This window comes from Meleagris gallopavo, chromosome 1 (genome assembly GCF_905368555.1).
Source record: "Meleagris gallopavo chromosome 1, MGAL_WU_HG_1.1, whole genome shotgun sequence".
NCBI lineage: Eukaryota > Metazoa > Chordata > Aves > Galliformes > Phasianidae > Meleagris > Meleagris gallopavo.
In genome coordinates, this window is record NC_139404.1 from 58427279 (window position 1) to 58446934 (window position 19656).

A 19656-nucleotide genomic window follows, 5' to 3' on the forward strand; every position below is an offset into this window, starting at 1 on the left:
GATTACAGAGCAAGGGGTTAGTAACAGCAATACACAGGCTGTGCATCTGATGGAGAGATTTAGTGAGGAATGTTCATGTGGTTCCTTATCTGACAGAACCACCTTTTTCTTGATAGCAGTAACATTAATTGTTGCCTTTTTTTTTCATTTCAGAAGCAGTGAAGACATTTACATTCGTCTTCCCTTAACATTGGCCATTTTTTATTTTAAACAGACAGCTATAATGGGCTAGATTCAGGATGTGAATTTAAACCTTATATCCGTCATTCTTCTGCAGATGATAAAGTTGTTTTGCTTACATCTAATATAAAAAGTGTCAATAAAGCTACCCAAAATTTCTCCAAAGAACGTATAATGTCCCTAAAGCAGTTATTACAGATGCCATCTCATCATGGTCTTTGAGAAAAAGTTTGCAAGTCTTCACAACTTCTAAACAATGCTTTTGAGAATGTATTTTTGTAGAGAAGGGAAGGGAGGAATTGATACAGCAGGTACTCCATAGTATTTGGAGGAGTTAAGAGAAGTAGCTGAACATGAAAAAAATCTGCTTTGGGGCTCATTATTTTCTACTACGATTTACAAGTGTCAAAAAAAAGTTTTCTCTACATTAATCTGGCCACAGCTTGCATGATTCAGCTTGTCAGACAGCACACACATCAGCATCCTTCTGAGCATTAGAGAAACTCAGACCACTTGGAGAACTGCTGGAGATCACTTTTTGTTGCTAGTGTGGTTTGAGATCTATTGTTCTCAACCTAACTGTTCAGTAGGAAGGAGTTACATAAAAGGAGATGATCAAACCTCATGTGATAGGAAAGAATTTCATTTTCTAATTGCTGCTACTTAAGCCTCAACACCAGTGACCTTTTCTCTCTACAGTATTGATGGCCTCTAAAATGCATTTCTATTCTTTGTCTGAGTCAAGTGGAAGAACCTGTGAGTAATCTACTGTCAGGAATCTGGATGATAACAGAACAACACAGCTTCCCACAAAGAGTGAGCATCAAATGCAGCACCATGACATTTCCTTTTTGTACAAGACCAGAATGTTTCTCCTTGCTTCCCATGCTGATCTCCATGGGTGGAAGCAAGCATAACCAAATCATTAGTTTCTTCCTGCTTCAGATAGCAGAAGAGGGTTTTGGACATATTCTCAAGTATATAGATAACTGCTTCAGAAATATTTATGTACAGCTAGTGCAGGTACCATTGTGTCGGGAAGAAGCAGCAGAAGAAGAAAGGAAATTGTGCCATTCTCTCATATGCCAACATGGTCACTATGGTCCTTGCAGCATAGAAGTGCAAGAGCTTACAACCCACACAGACCCCAACAAAAGGGTCTGTCACTTCAGCACAAAGCTCAGCTAAAAGGAAAGTGGTGCCTGATAGACAGAGCAGCCTGTAACTATAGAAGTAAAATGATGGCCAAAGAAAAAATTAATATTGTATTCTAAATGAACTAGTTTGCAGAAGTCCAAAGCGAAGTTTTCTCCAACAACTTACAGGAGACAGTGAAAAAAAGAAATCAGAATGCTGTGTGATGAAAAGGTGTGGATAGGTTTCATAAATACAGAAGAAACTGTTCTAACAGGCTTTGCCAGGAATAACGCAAATGCCTGATTTATGATCATATTCTAATATCTCAGCATCCTGCAAACATTTTATGAAGCCTCTTCATCTGCTAGACTTGGCAGAGCACACAAACACAGAGCCAGATTCTACAGGCATCATGCAGCCTGAATAAGAAATGTTCAACAAAAGCAAGCTCCCTACTTCACATGGTGGCAGTTCTCCTTTGTGTCAGCAACATGCATAGAATCTGGCTCAACCTCAGTCACATCTGTAACTAGTGGCCCACGTGACTTAAAAAGGCTGAATTGTTCTTCTGCATCCCCTCAGAGTGAAGTACTTGAGCACTATGCTAGGAAATAGTTAAGCAGAATGCGTATGGCTTACACATACGCATCTGAAATTCAAAGAGGCTCCTATCTACTTACATCCAAGCAGCTGTGGCAGAGCTAACTTTATTCCTTCTGTGTTTAATCCTTTTAAATGTTCTGCAGGATTTGCAACCCTATTATTTAAAGCCATGACAGTCGTGAAATGACTTCTTGTTATACTGTGTTTAATGGTGAAAACTGGAAGACAGCATTTGGTCTTTCTGCTCTACTATGGAACTTCTGATTCTGTCAAGTAAAAGAATGCTTTCTTCTGAAATGCTCTATCGAAGATTAATAGTTTCAAACATGCCTTTATTGCCACATGCCATAAAGACAAGGAAAGTCAGACACACTTGCTTGTAAGAAAACAAAAAAAAAAGTTAAACTGGAAGAGGCCTGTTCCCACTATTTTTAAGCCTGTAGGAGTATCAATCCAGCTATTAAATGAAAGGACACGTTGACATTTTTGTAGAAGACGCTTGGGGAGCAGAAACAGATTATATATGGCATGACCTCAGAGAAAAGCACTGAGTTATTAAATACAAACTCTTTTATTTCCCTATCGTTTCGACTTGCTGTGAGGCAATGAATGACTGGGACATGGTAAGAGCTAGCTGAGTTCCTAAGAACCCTTTTATGACTCCATGAACCTGTGACAAAGAAATGCAAGTCAGTGATGATTTCAATAATAAAAAATAAAGAGGAGCTATGCTACAAACAAAACGCACATGTCAATTTTTAATGAGTTCAGCAGGATGTGAAGTGAGTATAGAGTCCTATGGCAATATCAGATTGCCTCAGCACCTTTTGGAGCTTCAGAGGCATGAATTCTACTCTAAGATAGGCTTGTTCAGGCTTTTCAGTTCTTAACATTTTAGCCATTTGCTAGGAACAGAGATGTGAAGGACTAAGAGATTTTGTTTCACACATTAGTCAGTGCTGATTTTCATTAAGAATCTAAAACCCAGTCTTAATTGGGCTAATCAGCTCCTGATGTAAGAGCATTAAAATAACAAGCTCAGTGAAGCTACATCTGTTCATATGAGAACTGCATGTGCAACTATAAATGACTTGATGAGAGCAAATCTCAGAAAAAAATATTTTCCTGTGCTTCCCTTTGACTCAGCCACCAAAACAATGCATTTCCCTCATGTCACAATGTGTGCTCTGCCCTCCAGTCCACAAACTGGATGACTCTAATCAACACAGGGTTGCTAAATGGGGTTATTAGCATCTGAGAGATGGGCTTGCCTTCTGTTGACATCAGCAATGTCCCCGGTGAAAATTCTATGCGCAAGCATTTTTAGTCCCACCTGCTCAAGACCCAATAGAATGCAGTGGAACATTTCAGTACGTTTTGACATTCAGTAAATTTGACAGCACTCTATAGAGATCACTAAGACCAAGAATAGTAAGAATCCTGAGATACATATTGGAGATGCTGGGAATGAATGACTGATATACAACAGTTTTAATTGTGCCTAGCTATCTTTAGAGAAGGTTTTCTCTTTTATCTCAAAGGATTAAACTGAGCCAATCAACAAACAAAATTTTTGTTGTTGTTGTTTTGTTTTTTAAACAGGTAGTGTTACAGATTTGGTATTTCTGATATGGAAAACACTAGGGAAATCTATTTTTAATTGGAAGGGGAAAAAAACAAGCAAACAGATAGAGGCTTTTTTTAGTCTTTTAAAACACATTTTCTTGAATATCTCATCAATCACCCCGGGATAACTGAGAGCCTTTCTATCACAGCTAAACGTTTCAGAGAATCTGTAGCTTTGTGTCACACTATCCAATGTCAACTAACTTTGAGAAATTTGACAACATGTCTGTGAAGATGTAATTCACAATTTACTTGAAAAGAGAAGTTGTCTCCATTTATACAGTAATTTATTATTTTCTTCTCTGAGATGACAGTTTAATAGAAAAGAATAAATTAACAGGAAGAGTCAAAAGTACTGGGCAAAAAAATAAACAAGGAGTCTTCTGGCTGTGCAAAGGCAGAAACACATGGCCTCACATCAAAGGCCTATGAAGACAATGAATCAATCCCCTCTATTTGAAGGCAAGGAACAAGGAGAATCTCCAAACTCAAAAGACAAATGTGATATGCCAAGGAGAATGGGGCAGAAGCTAGTAAAATACATGCCCATCTTGCTGAGTTGAGATTTGTAGAGGTGCTGCAATCTGATAGGATGAGACGTGTCTATTTATGTCTAGAGAAAAAAAAATAAGTCGTCTTCTTACATGTATATATATATCTTTCAGAGTTCATGAAAAAAATGTTTAGGCTAATATTTGACTAGCTAGTTTCACTTATCATTTATTTCTGCCTTATAAGATAACTTTGACCTTCTTCAAGGCCAAGAGGAACTTTCAGTGGTAACGGTTATCACAAACGGCTGATGAGAGGACAGCTATGGTTCACCTTAGGAAAAAGGCACAAACAATGGTACAGGTCAAAGATCAGAAGAATCTCTCCCTTCTCCTGCTTCCAGGGTCAGTTTGAGTCTGGAAATAACACAGTCACTTTTGCCCTGTACAAAGTTCCAACTGGAAAGCCTGTCAGCTGCAAAATGAGTGCAGCTCTGTGTTTCTGCAGGGTATTCCTGGAAGGAGAGGACTCCAGTGGAGCCATCGCACAGGCTCTGTGCAGAGCCTAGCCAGCCTTACAAACCTCAGCTCTCTTAGAGCAGGATTGACTCGGCTTGTCCTGATCTCAGAGCAAAATCAGCGAGCGGGCCTGAGTCAAGAAACAGAGATACTGCAGAACTCTATGAGAGCCAGTCCTTTCCTGGCAGCTGTAACATTCCACAGAAACATTACCTGTGATAAGTTAGCTCTTAAACATTTTTCAGTAGTCAACTCCCTTGGCTTTTCCCTCAGTTCTATCCTCCCATTAGACTGAAAAAAAAAAGGATAGTTGATTGTAGATAGACATATTTATTTATCTACAAGATATGAGTTTTGACTTACTTTATAGTGAATATGACACACTATGAAATTTTTATTTCAAGCCCTACAAACATCCAAGTAATTCATATCTTAAAATTACTATTCAGAGAAATTTGGTGACTTTTGTTAGTTGAAAATGTTTCAACAACAACAAAAAAGAATTCTTCCACAACCTATTTCTTAGTCTTCTCAATATTTAAAGAATAAATGTTAAGAGTTGTGAGCCTGCTGCTAAACTCTCATTTGCACGCTGATCTTCATCTCTTCTGCTTGTCTTCCAAAGTGGCCCAGGAATGTCCCTCTGTTTATATGCTCCCAAGCTTCTGACACCTGCTCCTCCTCTTTTCTCCCATTAGCCTTCCAGATTATGCCAGACAGAATAGTCTCAGAGTAAACATAACAGAAAGCCACTTGCTAACTGCTTCTCAGAAGTAAGACCAGATGATTGAACCTGTTGGAACAGGCAGGGTATTTAAAAGCTATTTTCTTGTAACATTTAGAGAAGTGCTATCTGCCTTCCTTGAATTCTACAATGAAACCCATGGAGCATTGTTAACAACTTTGTGCACTGTGTTCACACTGACAGACATAGCTTAGTAGATCTCTTACTCAGTGGCTTCCTCTACTATGTCAGGTGTCTTGACTATATTCTAGAGAACTCTTTCATCTGTGCAGCAGTAACAAAATACTCTCTCCCCTTATCTTGCATGACTTGACTTCTACTTTATTTTTAGATCTAAATTATCCCCAGCCTTGAGAGCTGTTTCCCATCAATCCATATGCTTCAATATTGAGATTTGGCTATTTGGCTGTCTTGCTCTTTACTGGAGCTCATATTAAGAACAGTAATAATAATAAATGACTTTTTCCTACTCATTAATAAAATCTCTGAGATACATTTATTCTCCAAGTTCAAACTAAGAACATTTAAAGACTTCTTGTCAACTCTGTAGGTTTTTTCACACTTTTTATATCACGATGAGTTTATGTCATTTTTCAAATGGTTTCTTTGAATGCTTTAAATAATTCCTCATTAAATCTGTCAAGAAGCTAAATAATGGGTTAGTAAAACAGCAGAAATGGGAATGGGTAGAAGCTGAAACAATAAATACGTTCAGTTTCTTTTATACACAGTTCATAAAAAGCACATTTAGAAAGATCTGAGGCATCATGAAATACTTATCCACTAACAGACACACACATTTTAGAGATTGCAAAAGAGGAAAAGGAAAGTCTTAAATCATATTTCTGTCTAGATGATTACCCATTTTTTTATGGAAACCTCAGTTTCTGAAATATATTTCAGATGGTCACAAATATATCTAAACCAAAAATATTTGCAGTATTTTACAGGAAAACAAGGGCCCAATCCAAAACTTGAAGCTAATGGGAATAAGAGCTTAAATAGGCTTTGGAAGAAACAACATAAGGTACAACTACAAGTTTTCATAGGTCTAAAAATGCAGGCAGGAAGATACTTATTATTAGAGATACTCAATTTGGTTAAACATTTCTGGTGAACTTACTCCATACATCACAACAATCCAAGGAACTGCTCTATCAGAGAGCTAAAATATCAGTGTGTCTAATTTAAACAGATACTCACTTCTGCTTTGCCTATTTTATGAGATGAGAAGCGCAATATTGAATATTCCTGTATATTTGATGGTAAAAATCAGTAAGTCGTGAAACCACATTAAACCTTGTCATAAAAGAAGATAAAGACAGATGATTTTTGTTATCAACATTTTCAAGAAACTTGAAGTGCTATTTTAGCTAATAGATAACATTGGATTCCAAAGCCCAAAATTTTCACAGAAAGCAAGAAATATCTGGTAACACACCTATAATATATAATGTATCACCTGCATACCCATTTTGTTAGAAATAACCAGGAGTCTAATAAAGATCTACTGGAGAACTTCAGTAAATTATGTTAACATTTAATATTCCAGCTGACAATGAGATCATAACTTGGATATAGAAGGAAACATGTCAATAACCTTTTGATGAAAATATGCAACAGTAAGACATGGGTTTCACTGCAATCTTTCTTCTTTTCTTTTTTTTTTTTTTTCCCCAAATCTTTTAACAAACAAATCTGGATCTCTATTAAAAGAGGTTTTATTTTGGATTCACTTTTTATGTAAGGAAAAATACAAGTAAGAATTCAGTATAACTCATAGAATTGCAGTGAATTCATGACAAAGCAGCTAAATTATGTTGAAGTAGCTAAATTATACTGATCAGCATGAAATGATTTTGGTCTCATCTGTGGCAACTGGAAAGCTAAGTGAAAGAGAGAAAAAGCATAGAGCAAAAGAGTCCTGTTCACAGTGGCACCAAGAGGTAAAAGTACATTTAGCTAGCTGACTTCTTCATCAGTTACAGCCAACTAATGTCCTTGGCAAGGATACTCTTCTTCAAATTCAAAACCGCCTTCACAAGGACAATGTACCATGCTTGAAATGGCATAAACATGTAATGCTCATTAAGCTTTGTTAAATGAGCATATCAGATGCACAACATGGCCCCAAGAGCAAGAAAGTATATACATATATCTGTATATATGCACTAATAACACTCATTAAACAATGGACACTTATATACACAGATATGATATGTCATATTTACAAAAGTCACAGAAAATAGAACAATGCAGAACAAAAAGTGGAACACAGGTAATAATGACTGAATTATCCTTTCTGTGAAGAGCATCATGTTCAGATGAAAACAAACAAACAAGAAAACCCTCTAACTTTTCAAAACACTGGTAAAAGTCACATAAAATTTGTTTTCTATGGGGAGCAGAGACATGTCACACCAATATTGCAAGAGCCTTGCCATAGCCAGTACCCTGCTTGATTATACAAGCTCAGAGATAACTCGAGTAGGGAAAGTGAGTAACTACTTTGAAAACTGTTCACAGGATGACCTGATCAGTTACGAAGATCTTCAAAGCACGCTCCTAACAAAATTCAGGCCTCGTCTGATAATGCTCCTCAAACAGCTTCTTCCATAATAATTTTTAAATAAGCTGTGCTTTCTTCACTGTTCAGATTTCTAACAGTCCTACAGTCTCAAAAGTGAAAGAAATGTATTAAAAAAGGCAAAGGTTACGTAACTGAAGTAGTATTTATAGTAGCGTGGTTCAGAAATCTCTGAGAAGTGTTGTGATTCTGGTATTTAAGTTCAAAAGCAAAGCTGGAACCATTTTTTGCAAAATATTCCTAAGCAAGAAAAAAAAGCACACAGCTACAGACCTTGAGCTTAAGCCCTATTCACCACATACTGAAAGAAGACACAAATTACTATCAAAAACATCTCTCCCTTCCCCCTGCTTTCCATTTATGTAAGGTGCACGGGTCTTCTCTGTGGACAGCCTCTTCCATTGAGAGTAGCATCAGCGTGAACCACTCCTGATCATTTTCCCAAACACTGCATCCAAAGTGGGAAGAGAAAGCCAGCTTCATCTCCTACCAAGAGTTTCTACCCATAATATTCTCTTTGAACATATTTTCCATATCTTCCCACTACTTTAACAACGTGAAAAAGCAGGGACAGAAGCCAAGAATCTTGACCCATGTGACAACTTCCATAACAACGTTATTTTAAGAAATATGTAAGAGAAAGGTTATGCACTTTTGTTTTCACAGTGAATAGCGATCTACAGAGTATTTCTTAAAAAGCATTTTCCTAAGAAATTACACCTAAAAAGAGCTCAACATATAGTATGAAGAAATGAAAATAGCAGCAGTGGATGTTGCCCAACCCTTCTGGCAGGAGAGGTTACACAACACCTTGCATTTCCTATAACTCCCTATAATGACTGCTCTCCTCAGAAGACCCACTGCTCCTTGTATTGTTAAAACTGTGTATTCCCAGGTTTCTAACTTACTCTTCTTAGGTGAAACCACTACCTGTAAAAGGGCAGTTAACCAAGACAACTCTTAGCAATTCCCCTTGTGTCTCAAATTAAAAACTTAATTGAGAGACTTAATAGGACCTCCATATTGGATGACTGAGTTTCTTTCATTATTGTTTTCCTTGTCAGCTTTAAGAAATAATTTCTACCTTCAGATAGTGCAAATTAGTTCTTGGATAATCTATTAGTATTTATTATCAATCATACTGTTCTATGGGAATTTCCTTCAGCATTACACAAATTTAGCTGAGTATGATGGTAAGAATGCAAACCATTAAGTAAAAACTAGTTATTTGTATCAAATTGTTAATCATATTTGATTTGAATGTAACAGAGCTACAGCAGAAATTGGTCTTGGATGATTTTGTGTTAAGATATACATATACTTTTAATTATGTACAAGAAGTGATGATCTGAGTGCTTGAGCAGTTGTGTTATTATATGGCACTCCTTGAGCTGTCTTTATCTTCCACATTAGTCTCTTCTCAGGAGAAGTAAAAGCCATTCTGTAAAACAACCTTGAAAGACATCTGAAAATCAAGCAAACTTTCATGTTTAATGTGTTTTATGGAAAGAACAGTTCTCCAAAATTAACTGTTGAAAGCCATTAAAAGTGGCTTTTATTTTTACAAATGGTCTTGCAAAAATGGAAAAAAAAAATTAAAAATCTAAAACCTACGGAACAAAAACTGGAGTAAATCAAGATAATTCTGTAGAAACTTGATTAGCTAAACCAGGTTGTGTCAACAAACATGAGAACTCAGATGGGCTATGGATTTGAGAGAAATGTGTCACATATATTCTTCCTTTTTCTACTTCATTAAAGTAAAATGTTTGACTGTACACATCTCTTCAACCAGAATTAGAGAATTTTAAATTCAACTTTGAGAATTCTCATCCTAAAGTATAAGATAAAAAACAAAAAACAAAAAAACAAAAAAAAACTAGTATCAAGGCACTCATAGTAGTCTTTTTCTGTCTTGTTTTTTTCCTGAAGAAGTCAGGAGAAGCGTATTTCATTTTTCCGACTGTAAGATAATAGGAGATATCTACTGACTTTGTTTTCAAGCCCTGTATACGAAAATTTGGAAGGATTTTTAATACAACTTCAGTGAAAGGTCATTTTTAATTCAGTGTTACACAATCCCAAAACCAGCCTTTTTTTCTTTATGCCCTGAATTCTTCAGGTAATCGTGAAAAAAGCAACGTGCAAAAGTAGGCTGGAATTCTGTTGGACACATATAAGCTGGATCTCTCTATCAGAAGAATAAAGATTTTGATGTGTAAAAATGCATGTTAATAACAAAAGGGAAAAAGAAATTCACGGCAAAACTATATGCATACCATTACCTACGGTATTACCTAGAGGAAACAAAGTGCGATGCTTTGGAAATGGATGAATGATATATTTAGCCACAGTAACCGGAGACATTAATTCAATTAGAAGGCCCAGATAAGGTCATATTGCCACAGCTTGATGTCAGATGGACACATTTGCTGATTCAAAGTTGAGGGCAGTCAAGTAAGAAATTATTCTCTTGAAAGGCCCTTAGTTTAGCTTCAGTAGTGAGTCTTTAGGGCTTCATGATTGAGGCTTCATGCCAGGATCTACCTCTGAAGAAAGCGGCATCCTGGCTTTTGGTCTCCACCAAATGCATTCCCAGCTCGCAGTTCCCCATACTAGGAGCTAATGAAAAGATCGTAAATCACACATATCGTGTGGCTGAAATCTTCAGAAGATGGAAACCTTTCACGACTTTAAAAAACAAAACTAAAACCCAACACAGTTAATTTTGGCCTGATTCATTCTCCCTCCACCCCTAGCGTATGAGTTTGGACATAGTTCTTTTGCCATCTCTGTGATGAAGAAGAATCATAGAACAGCCTAAGTTAGAAAAGACTCAGAAGGATCATTGAGTCCAACTCCTGGCTCCAGACAGGACCACTCAAAAATTAGACCATTTGTCTGAAAGGATTGTCCAGACGCTTCTTGTACTCTGGCAAGCTCAGTGCTATAGAAAACCCACCCAAGAAGGTGGGAGTTGTTACGTTGCTTGTTTTACTGCATATATCATCTGGAAAAATAAATTCTCTGTTACAAACAGGCATTTTAAACATTCCCTAAAGGCAGCAGAATACCATCTTTTACTGTTCCTTTTACCTTCAGGAAAAAAAGATAACCAGACAAAACGCATAAAATCCTATTTAGTGTCTTACTCCTTCGGTCTGTTAATAACCTTCCAGGAATTGGCAAGACTGATGCTGATCCTCATCCTGATTCTGACATGGGCTCTGCTGAGAATGGAATTGCAGTGCTCAAAATAAATCACTGGTTTGAATCTGTCAGGCCCACAGGATGCCTGGCTGAGACCAAGTCCATGTAATGGAATATAGTTTTGACAAATGCAGTAAGAAAGCTGACTATTTTATGATCATAAGGGAAACTGTGACATAAATCAGTAGCACTGTCTCAAGCCTCTACACTTAAAAAGATGTACCTAAGGTGTCAGATGAGACTCTAAACAACTATATTTTCTAGGCAATTCTACTTTTCAAGCTGCTTTATCCCTTGGCCTCTGTTATCGCAAGAAGTCAGAGAGACTGTGCCAGTGTTTCTCAATCTGTAGCCTGTGAATCTGTGATGCTCTGTGAGATATTAGATGGTGGTTCATAAAAATTGGGACAAAAATTTAATGCATAAAAAAAGTCAGAACCTAGAGTTCCATATTCAAAGATTACATATTTTACTATGTAATGTAAAATGTATATATTTATTACTAACAATTTTGCAGAGCAGTAAATTTGTCTTACTGTTGAGCAGTCTTCTTTTTAAATCATTGCTTCTTCTAACCATCAAAGAGCAGATCCGATACAGAGGTCACATCTCTTCACACAAAGGTCATCAAGTCCTTGGATTAAACACCATTTTTCCTTGGCCTGATGGTCTCTTGTAAATTGTACATTAGAAGTACAATTACAACTTGTAAAGGTCTTGTAAAATGTATGGTAGAAGATTGCCATTTGAGGGTCTACTTCCTTCCACTTCCTCGCAAAAGCTCTGTACCTTTTATTTTACAAATTTTAAAGTCTTTGCTTTTTCCTACCCACCCTTTTCCTCACAGGAACCAGCTCTTCAATTTACGTATTGCAATACTCCTTAGCAGAAATACTAACTGCAGTTTTACACTTGTCCTTATGAGTGTTACGAGTGTTACCGGCGTGGCACTACTCAAAGGTGGTATGATATTGATGGCACTGAGATATAATATACTCTAGGGTATTGCTCAGCTTTCTGGAATAGATATTTACTTTAGCAGAAAGCACTTTATGGATTTTAGCTTTTACATGTTCTACTTCTGCTTTTTGTGTATAAGAAATCTCAAAACTCTAAATGAAAAAGATGTGCATAGTTGCAGGCTGAAAGTTCTGCACAGGCACAGAAGAAAAGTAGTTATTACTTTGTCAGGAGAAAGACGTCACAACCTTTGAAATGACTTGCAATTTGGATTTCCTTTTGCACATTGTTTTAAGCAGATACTACAGTTTGGCAGGAAAGGAAGAGCAAAAGCTTCCTGCGAAGATAACACTTCACAACTCAGTTTATATAAACTAGATCATCTGACTTTGACATTACACCTTAGAAAAAACTGAATACTGCAGTGTGGGCAGGAGATGGACAATGCCAGCAACTCCATCCTTAGTCCTCATCCCTCTGACTTCTCTATCTTGTTTGGTCTGAGTCTCCTTTGATGACTATCAACGTAGCCAAGCACCACCTAAGCACAGGGGTGCAGCCTCTGTGGATGCCAGCAGGACTGCACCCATGTATTCCACAGTGGGACTTCCCCCACTGCATTTGGAACCAGTTTGGGCCACAGCTGGCAGAATGTCAGCTCCTGCTACAGGTGACACAGGAGAAGACATTTTGCTGTTCAAGTCGCAAGAAGGTACCCAAATTAGATTGCATCTGCAGTGCTGGGAGGGTCCCCTGCTCTGCTAACCACTCAGCACCACATGCACCCAAGGAAAAAGTGTTTACCTGGTGTGGCCACAGTTAACCTTTTTTCCTTGCTGAGACGGTGCCCATGGATGAATTCACTCATGGAAGGGGGACCCCTCAGAAGATATGATTCTGTGGAGGCGGGATGAGGGGGGGCTCTTAATAATTTCTGGAGGTAGGTCCCTGAAGTCCTGGGATGGCTCTGATCACAAAGGGAAGGTGAGAATAGTCTTGCAGGAGATCCAAGAAAAATACATATGGAAACAAAAGAGTTTTGCTTTAATTACCTTTCAAAACCTCATCAATGACAATATTGTGTTAATTTGCTTAATAGGTAAAAACCAACTACTGTTGCCACCCTGTGTCATTTCCATGGCAGAGCACCTTGACTGCACTGGAAATCATATTAGGGGAGGAGGAGATGAGGGCGACTTATATCTCAGCATCCTGGAGTTGATACGTACAAGGCTCCCAGAATGTTCTCTTATTTTTGCATTGTGACTAGAACATGTAAGAAAAATGAACGATTATCTAGGACTTCTCTAGCAGAGTCCTTTTTGTCTTCAGAACCATGGAGATTCCCACAGCTGCAGAGCTTTGGCAGGACAGTCACAAGACAAGACGAGAACTCACTGCTTAACCAGCAAAATATTTGCATTAGGCTATGAATGGCAGCCATCCCCCTTCAAAAGGTTGCTTGCTCTTATGCAGAAAAATTGATCAGAGTGAACACATCCATATTCTTTTTGCACTGATGAAAAGCAAGTGAACATCAGAGCTTAACAAAGAGATGCAACTTCTTTTGTGTTAAGCACTGAAATGCTCGTACAGAACAATTCTTTTAGATTTCAGATGCTCATTGTGGAAAATCTTAAGGAAAACTTAAGGAAGAGTTGTTAAAGAAAATACATTTATACTAATATTAAAGACACACAAGATGCACTGAGACACCAACAGAATATAATGCAAAACACTGCATTAAGAAGGAGGAAATAACATTGTGAGTAGGTGGACCAGAACCACATGTTGCCAGGCTTTGAATTCTGTATTCATATGTTCCCCACCTCCTTCTCCCCACTCAAATATAAAAAAGAAAAGAAAACCGAAAACAGAATGTTTACAATTCAGTGAACGACTTTAATGAAAGTCTGGACACTGCACTGTACTATAAAGATCACTGCATGCATACCTTTTCCTCTGAGTGCCACTGCTGACCAGTAAGTTTGGCTGCTGTGGGCCCTGACTATGCAGGAGGAAAGTGTCTATGGTTGGCACGGTGGCTGATGCCTCCTCACTTACTTTAGGGCTGCCGATCTTGCTCTTTCCAAGCTTGCCTTTGCTGCGTCGGGACTGCTCATGGTCGAACTCTAAATCCTCCAGTCGTTGGGTAAGGGCAAGTTTTTGCTGGATAGCCATGCGCAAAAGAGAGTTTAGGGTCTTCTTCTCATCCTCGGCAGCTGCCAGCTGCCTTTGCATCTCATCCAGCTGCGTGACGTACTCATCACACCTGGGAAAACAAACAAGGCAGAAATTTGGGGAACTGATCCAAGAACCAACCCTACAAGTGATCATAATTCCAGACCTCAGTTATAGGGGCAGATTCAGATCCAAGCTTTTGCTGAACCAAATGCTGGAAGCAGAGAATTATTGTCCTGCTGAATAAATTTGGACTTGGGTCTGAATGCCAGTACTTCTCACTCAGCAGTAAAACCTGTGTCTATAATAGTAATAATGACAATGTAATATGTTTCTAATCAGTAAAGTAAACATTGGATCTCTGAGAGATTTTGAAACAAAACCACCTTGCCTATAATTTTGTTAGCATTTAAGATCAAATGCAGTTTAGTCCTGCTTTAAATACTGATTCAACAAAATGAATAGGAAGAGCAAGGCATTTTAGAATGGTCTTAGTGACTTTTTGAAGTGAAATAGTTATAATCCATTAAAATTAGAAACATCAAATCAGTAACAATGGTAGCTGTATGCCATCAGTGAAATGATTCACAGCTAGCAAAACTGTCTGATCATCAGACATTTGTGGCAATATCTAAGGACTTTTTATATGAAATAATGCATCTTTCATCAAATCTCCTCCCCACATATTACCTGTGTAAATTTAAATAACTTTGCTGTGTAACTACCACACCGTACTGGATGAGGATTTAACTTTATGGTTACCATTCACAGAAAATCAGGAAAGAAAATCATGTTAGTTTTACCTCTCAGAATATGTGAACTAATGAACTTTGTGAATTATTGCAAATGGAGTGATTAAATTTATTTATTTATTTATTTATTTTTGTAACCTTAAACTTCTCTTTGGGAAACAGAAGCAAAACATATGGAAAACTTCACACTTCTCTTTGTCACACGCACACATGCATGGCACTCTGCTTTTAAATAACTTAGGCACTTTAACTCAAAGAAAAATGGTTATGCCAGCCATAATTTCAATTCTAGTTTCAGTATTACCTTTCTCCTACAGGACCTTAATAAGCATGACTGTATATAAGCCCTGAGGAAGAGAGAGATTTCTGAAACACTGTTTGACTTCAAGTGCACTTGCACATCTACTTCTGTTGCAGGCTATGAGATCTTGGCCAGCGTTGTTGATGAAACATTGAAATGAAACAAGCATCCTGGAAATTAAATTCATTTGAAATAGGAATTACTATAACGTCTGCGCTGTCAGAGTTTTAAAGATTCATTCTTGTAATCAGATGGATCATCCTGCATCAGTTTTTCATTCTCTCCTGTTTTCCTCTATTTCAATAGGAAACTTCCTTTCAAATACATTTTTTGTTGAGAATTAAAATAAAGAAGTGACATCTGCAGCAACACCTGTAGCAGTGTACCACTAGAGGAACAAATTGCCTTGCTTTAGGATGCCCAGAAGCATCCTAAATTTTTTTTTTCTTTTTGGAAGAGGACTGGGTTTTTTTCCTCAAGCCTCAGGATGTTCTTGTATCTAGAAATCTGCTTTGCAAAACAGCATAACTGAGCAGTTAACATAACTTCCATGAATGTGGACACTACTGAAGCAGAGACTTCGACAAACTTGCTATGAACTCTTAACAGGATGGCCCTAGAAACCTGGATGAATTAAATGCAATTCTGTAAATACAACATTTTCTAATTGTTCTCATTAACTGCATGCCCTTTCTAGAAGTCTCCCCATAATAGCAATCCAGCATTCTTGGCAGTTCACTGCAGTGTTTGGGCGGTTCCAGTCATCTGACCTCCACCACGACGCGAAGTTTCCTATTATTTTGCCCAAACATGTGGGCCATTGTCCCTGTGCTGGTTGCTCAAGAATACATATTTTTTTGAGAAACAACATTCAGAAAGGGTAAACCTAAATCAAACAACTGAAGGCCATGATTCACTTTAAAATCCATTGAATTAACAGCCTGAGATCTCCTTGAAGCCTGCAGCAACAAAGGTTATTCCATACAGTGGGAGGTAGCTACTGCCTGCAGCTATGGCATTTTCCTGCAATAAAATAATCCCTGCTATGTGCGAGTAAGGGATAAAAATAGAAGTGTTTCCAATTTAAAAAGAAAAAACTTTACATGTCCATATTGCCTTTTGCCCACATGTTTTATAAACATTAGTGAAGTCTCAAGTCATAAAGAGGAACAAAAAGTTAAGAGCTATTAAGAGAAATGACTTATGACACAGTGCAGAGCACTGCAGAGCAGGCAGGGCTCCAGGGCTCTGAATGGGCCTTTTAAAAGAGCTCAAGAGATAGTGAATAACAGAAATTACATTACATCCTCCTACACGGAATCATAGAATAGTTTGGATTGGAACAGGCCTTAGATATCATCCTGTTCCAACCCCTTTGCCATGGGCAAGGACACCTCCCACTTGACCAGGTTGCTCAAAGCCCCATCCAGCCTGGCCTTGAATGCCTCCAGGAAGGGATCACCCAAATCAGAGCTCCTTCCCAGTTTGTGCCTTGTCCTACAATGGGTGCAAAATGCAAGTGACTAGTAAATAACACTGTTGTCTTGTTGTATGCTGGTCTACTTATCATGGGCACAAAAGTCAAGATTTCATCTACTTCTCACTTATTTTATCTCAGAAAGGAAGCAGACAATGATAGACCAGCTTATTTTGTATAAACTAACACATGAGGAATGCAAACCAAACAAGTCAGGCCTAGGCATAAGGTCACATAAATCTTAGCAGAGCTTCAGCTAAACCCAGAGACACTGTCAATGACATATCTCTGCTCGACCAATCTAAGCATAATTCTCTTCTGCTTATAAAAGCTTTCTCCTCCAGGATAGCTGTAGTATCTGTCCATACTTCCTAGTCCATCTCTTAAGCACACGTTTTCTCTAATTGTAAATCACAAGAAAATGTCTTGAAGGACAGAGAATGAAATCAGTGCATGCTGCATCAGGAGTGTGACAATATCAGGAACAGTATTTCTTGCTCTCTCCTTAAGAGAATCTCTATTCAAAAACAAATTTATGTAGAAACTTGGGAAAATTAGCTTCCCGATTCCCTCCCAAAAGGAGAAGCAGGAAAGGCTCACACAATTTTTCTGTTCTGGGACTATCAGAAACAGCACAGGACATAAGCAGACTGGGAGTCTGATGGGCAACACATTGCCCACATACCAAGCAAGAATTTAAACTCTGCTCTGCCAGCTCCACACAACCCACCAGCACACAGACACAGCAGATTACTTCTCCAGCAGAATCTGCAGCAGCAGGGTTAATGCACCACTGAAATGCACTAACAGAACTGCTGCTATGGAAGAGACTCCATCAGTGGAGTCTACTGCATGCCCCCAAAACTGTATCACAGTTGACTTTAAAAACCAAAATATTTATGACGCCTGAAAGTGAACAGTTGTAGTGTAATATTAGCTGTTCTTCTCAGCTCAGATAAATTCTATTTCTCCAGTAAATTTCAACATCTCAACCTTTTCCAGGTCTCTAAGCTTTCCAAATAGATTACGAGAAGGGCCTAGAAAACTGACCCTCTTTCACCTGTAAGTCTGTTGAATGCATGTGGTATCAAGATTCTAGAGAAGTGTATGAGAAAAAGGGAGCTTGAACTGTGGTGAGAACCTCCTTGACATTCTTGGCAGCTCTGAAGTAAATTCAGAAAAGGATAAAGGCTAATGAAGACAGAAAGAGGAAGCTGTAGAGATCAGGATCACAGAGACTTTGGATTAGGAAACAAACAGTCCATGCAATTAAAAATATCAAAAGAAGAGGTACAAGCTGGACAGAATGACTTTAGAGTTGAGGAAGAGCAGAAAGGAAGAAAGTACTCAAGGATTGAAGAATGTACAAGTATCAGGGAAAATCATAGAAAAAGGAATGCTCCTGCCTTCTGCATAAAGAAGTCTTGGAGAAAACTGTAATCTTTGTTATTCAAATCAGAGTCATCTATTCTCTCCTTATAACAGGGCATGAACTTTACTCAGCGCATGTGATGAAGAAAGCATAAAGTTCAACACCAGAATGAACATCCATTCAGGAGTCAAATGAACAGAAAGGAAGAGATTATGAAACAGGAAGGATATTGATCAATCAAGCAGCATATACAATCATTTTCAGATCTATAATGCAACTCTACTCTCAGACGGATGTTCTCCCTACAACAAAAATTGAGAAATAAGTACTACGTGATGTAAGATTACTCTGGAAAAAACTGTTTTACTTAACAAGACTAAACAACTGTTTTTTTGTTTTGCTTTGTTTGGTTTTTAATGAATGTTGCTACTGTATCAAATGTTACTGCATGGAAAAACTTACATTCTTCTATTTCCAATCAGATTTATCTTCTTGAACGAACATCTACGGCGTATCATGGCTTTGTCATTTAAACAAATGCTATTCCAAATGAAGTAACCAGAATGAACTAATGATTTGAACATTTAGATAAACTGATTTTGTTATGAGGGTGAATATATCACAAGGTAGGGAAGGAAAAGTAATATTTTATAATATCTTACAGAAAAATCTATAGGATCCCAGTGATGTGCAGTATTTTTCAGTGAGTGAGTAACTTTTCATCTCTGCCCCTAGAAAACACTGTGCAAAAGTTATGACCTCAAGGGCAGAGGTAAATTCCATAGGCTGTGCAGTGTGCTTTCAATCACAACTGCATGGAGTTTACAAACAGCGGTAGATAATTTGTGTGTTTTTTCTCTACTAACATTTGACACCTATAAAGGGGAAATTGGTAACTTAGCAAGTCATTCAGATTCCCCTTATAGTTTGTAGAAGAGAAACAGAAGTTTCATTACAGCCCACATAAGACATTTAGAATAGCCATATAGATGGATGGCACCATTTAAGCTTCATTCTCATGGAAAATAAGACACTGTCTCCTGCCAGCTTTAGGGTATGTGTGTTCTGTCTGGCAAAAGTGTTCAGTCAGGAATCCCAAATGGGATAAAAAGCATTCAGCACACCAACAGCCTAACATCCTCTTTAAGTAACAACTTTTAAATCTTTCCAAACTTGTTTTATCTTGCAGGTTAATGGTTTAGGCTCCACATAAGTCCCTTGTTTGCTTCACACTCAAGATGCTAGCTCTCTCCTCAGGGCTTAGTAGCCCTCCAGGTAGTCATACAGAGTTAGTACATTTGTGTAACTCTTAGAATAATGAGTTTGTAAACAAAGTCAACAAACGTATTTTTAAAACACACACAGAAGTTTGCTTTCCTGAAGACAATCTCTAGATGTCAATGAAATGAACAGAGCTACCTTGGTTCACTTCACCTGATGAGTTGGTTCTTCATTTCCATTATGGCACTACACGTACTCTTCCAACGATGAACCTATGATGAATTTGTACACAGC

At 37.9% G+C, this 19656-nt stretch overlaps 1 protein-coding gene across 7 annotated transcripts in view; it reads right to left on the reverse strand.

Annotated features, from left to right (window-relative positions):
• The window catches only part of BICD1 (BICD cargo adaptor 1), a 176533-nt gene that overhangs the window by 12073 nt on the left and 144804 nt on the right, over positions 1–19656 (reverse strand). For 2 of the 7 annotated variants that reach the window (XM_085229285.1, XM_085229288.1), the window contains exons 7-8: positions 14013–14330; positions 12863–13053 (exon numbers count right to left, since the gene is read on the reverse strand). In XM_085229285.1, coding sequence (XP_085085411.1) covers positions 12863–13053; positions 14013–14330 — 509 coding nt within the window. Of the gene's footprint in view, positions 1–12862; positions 13054–14012; positions 14331–19656 lie in introns of those variants that run through there. The other 5 variants (XM_085229309.1, XM_085229322.1, XM_085229297.1 and 2 more) reach the window with 4 other exon arrangements.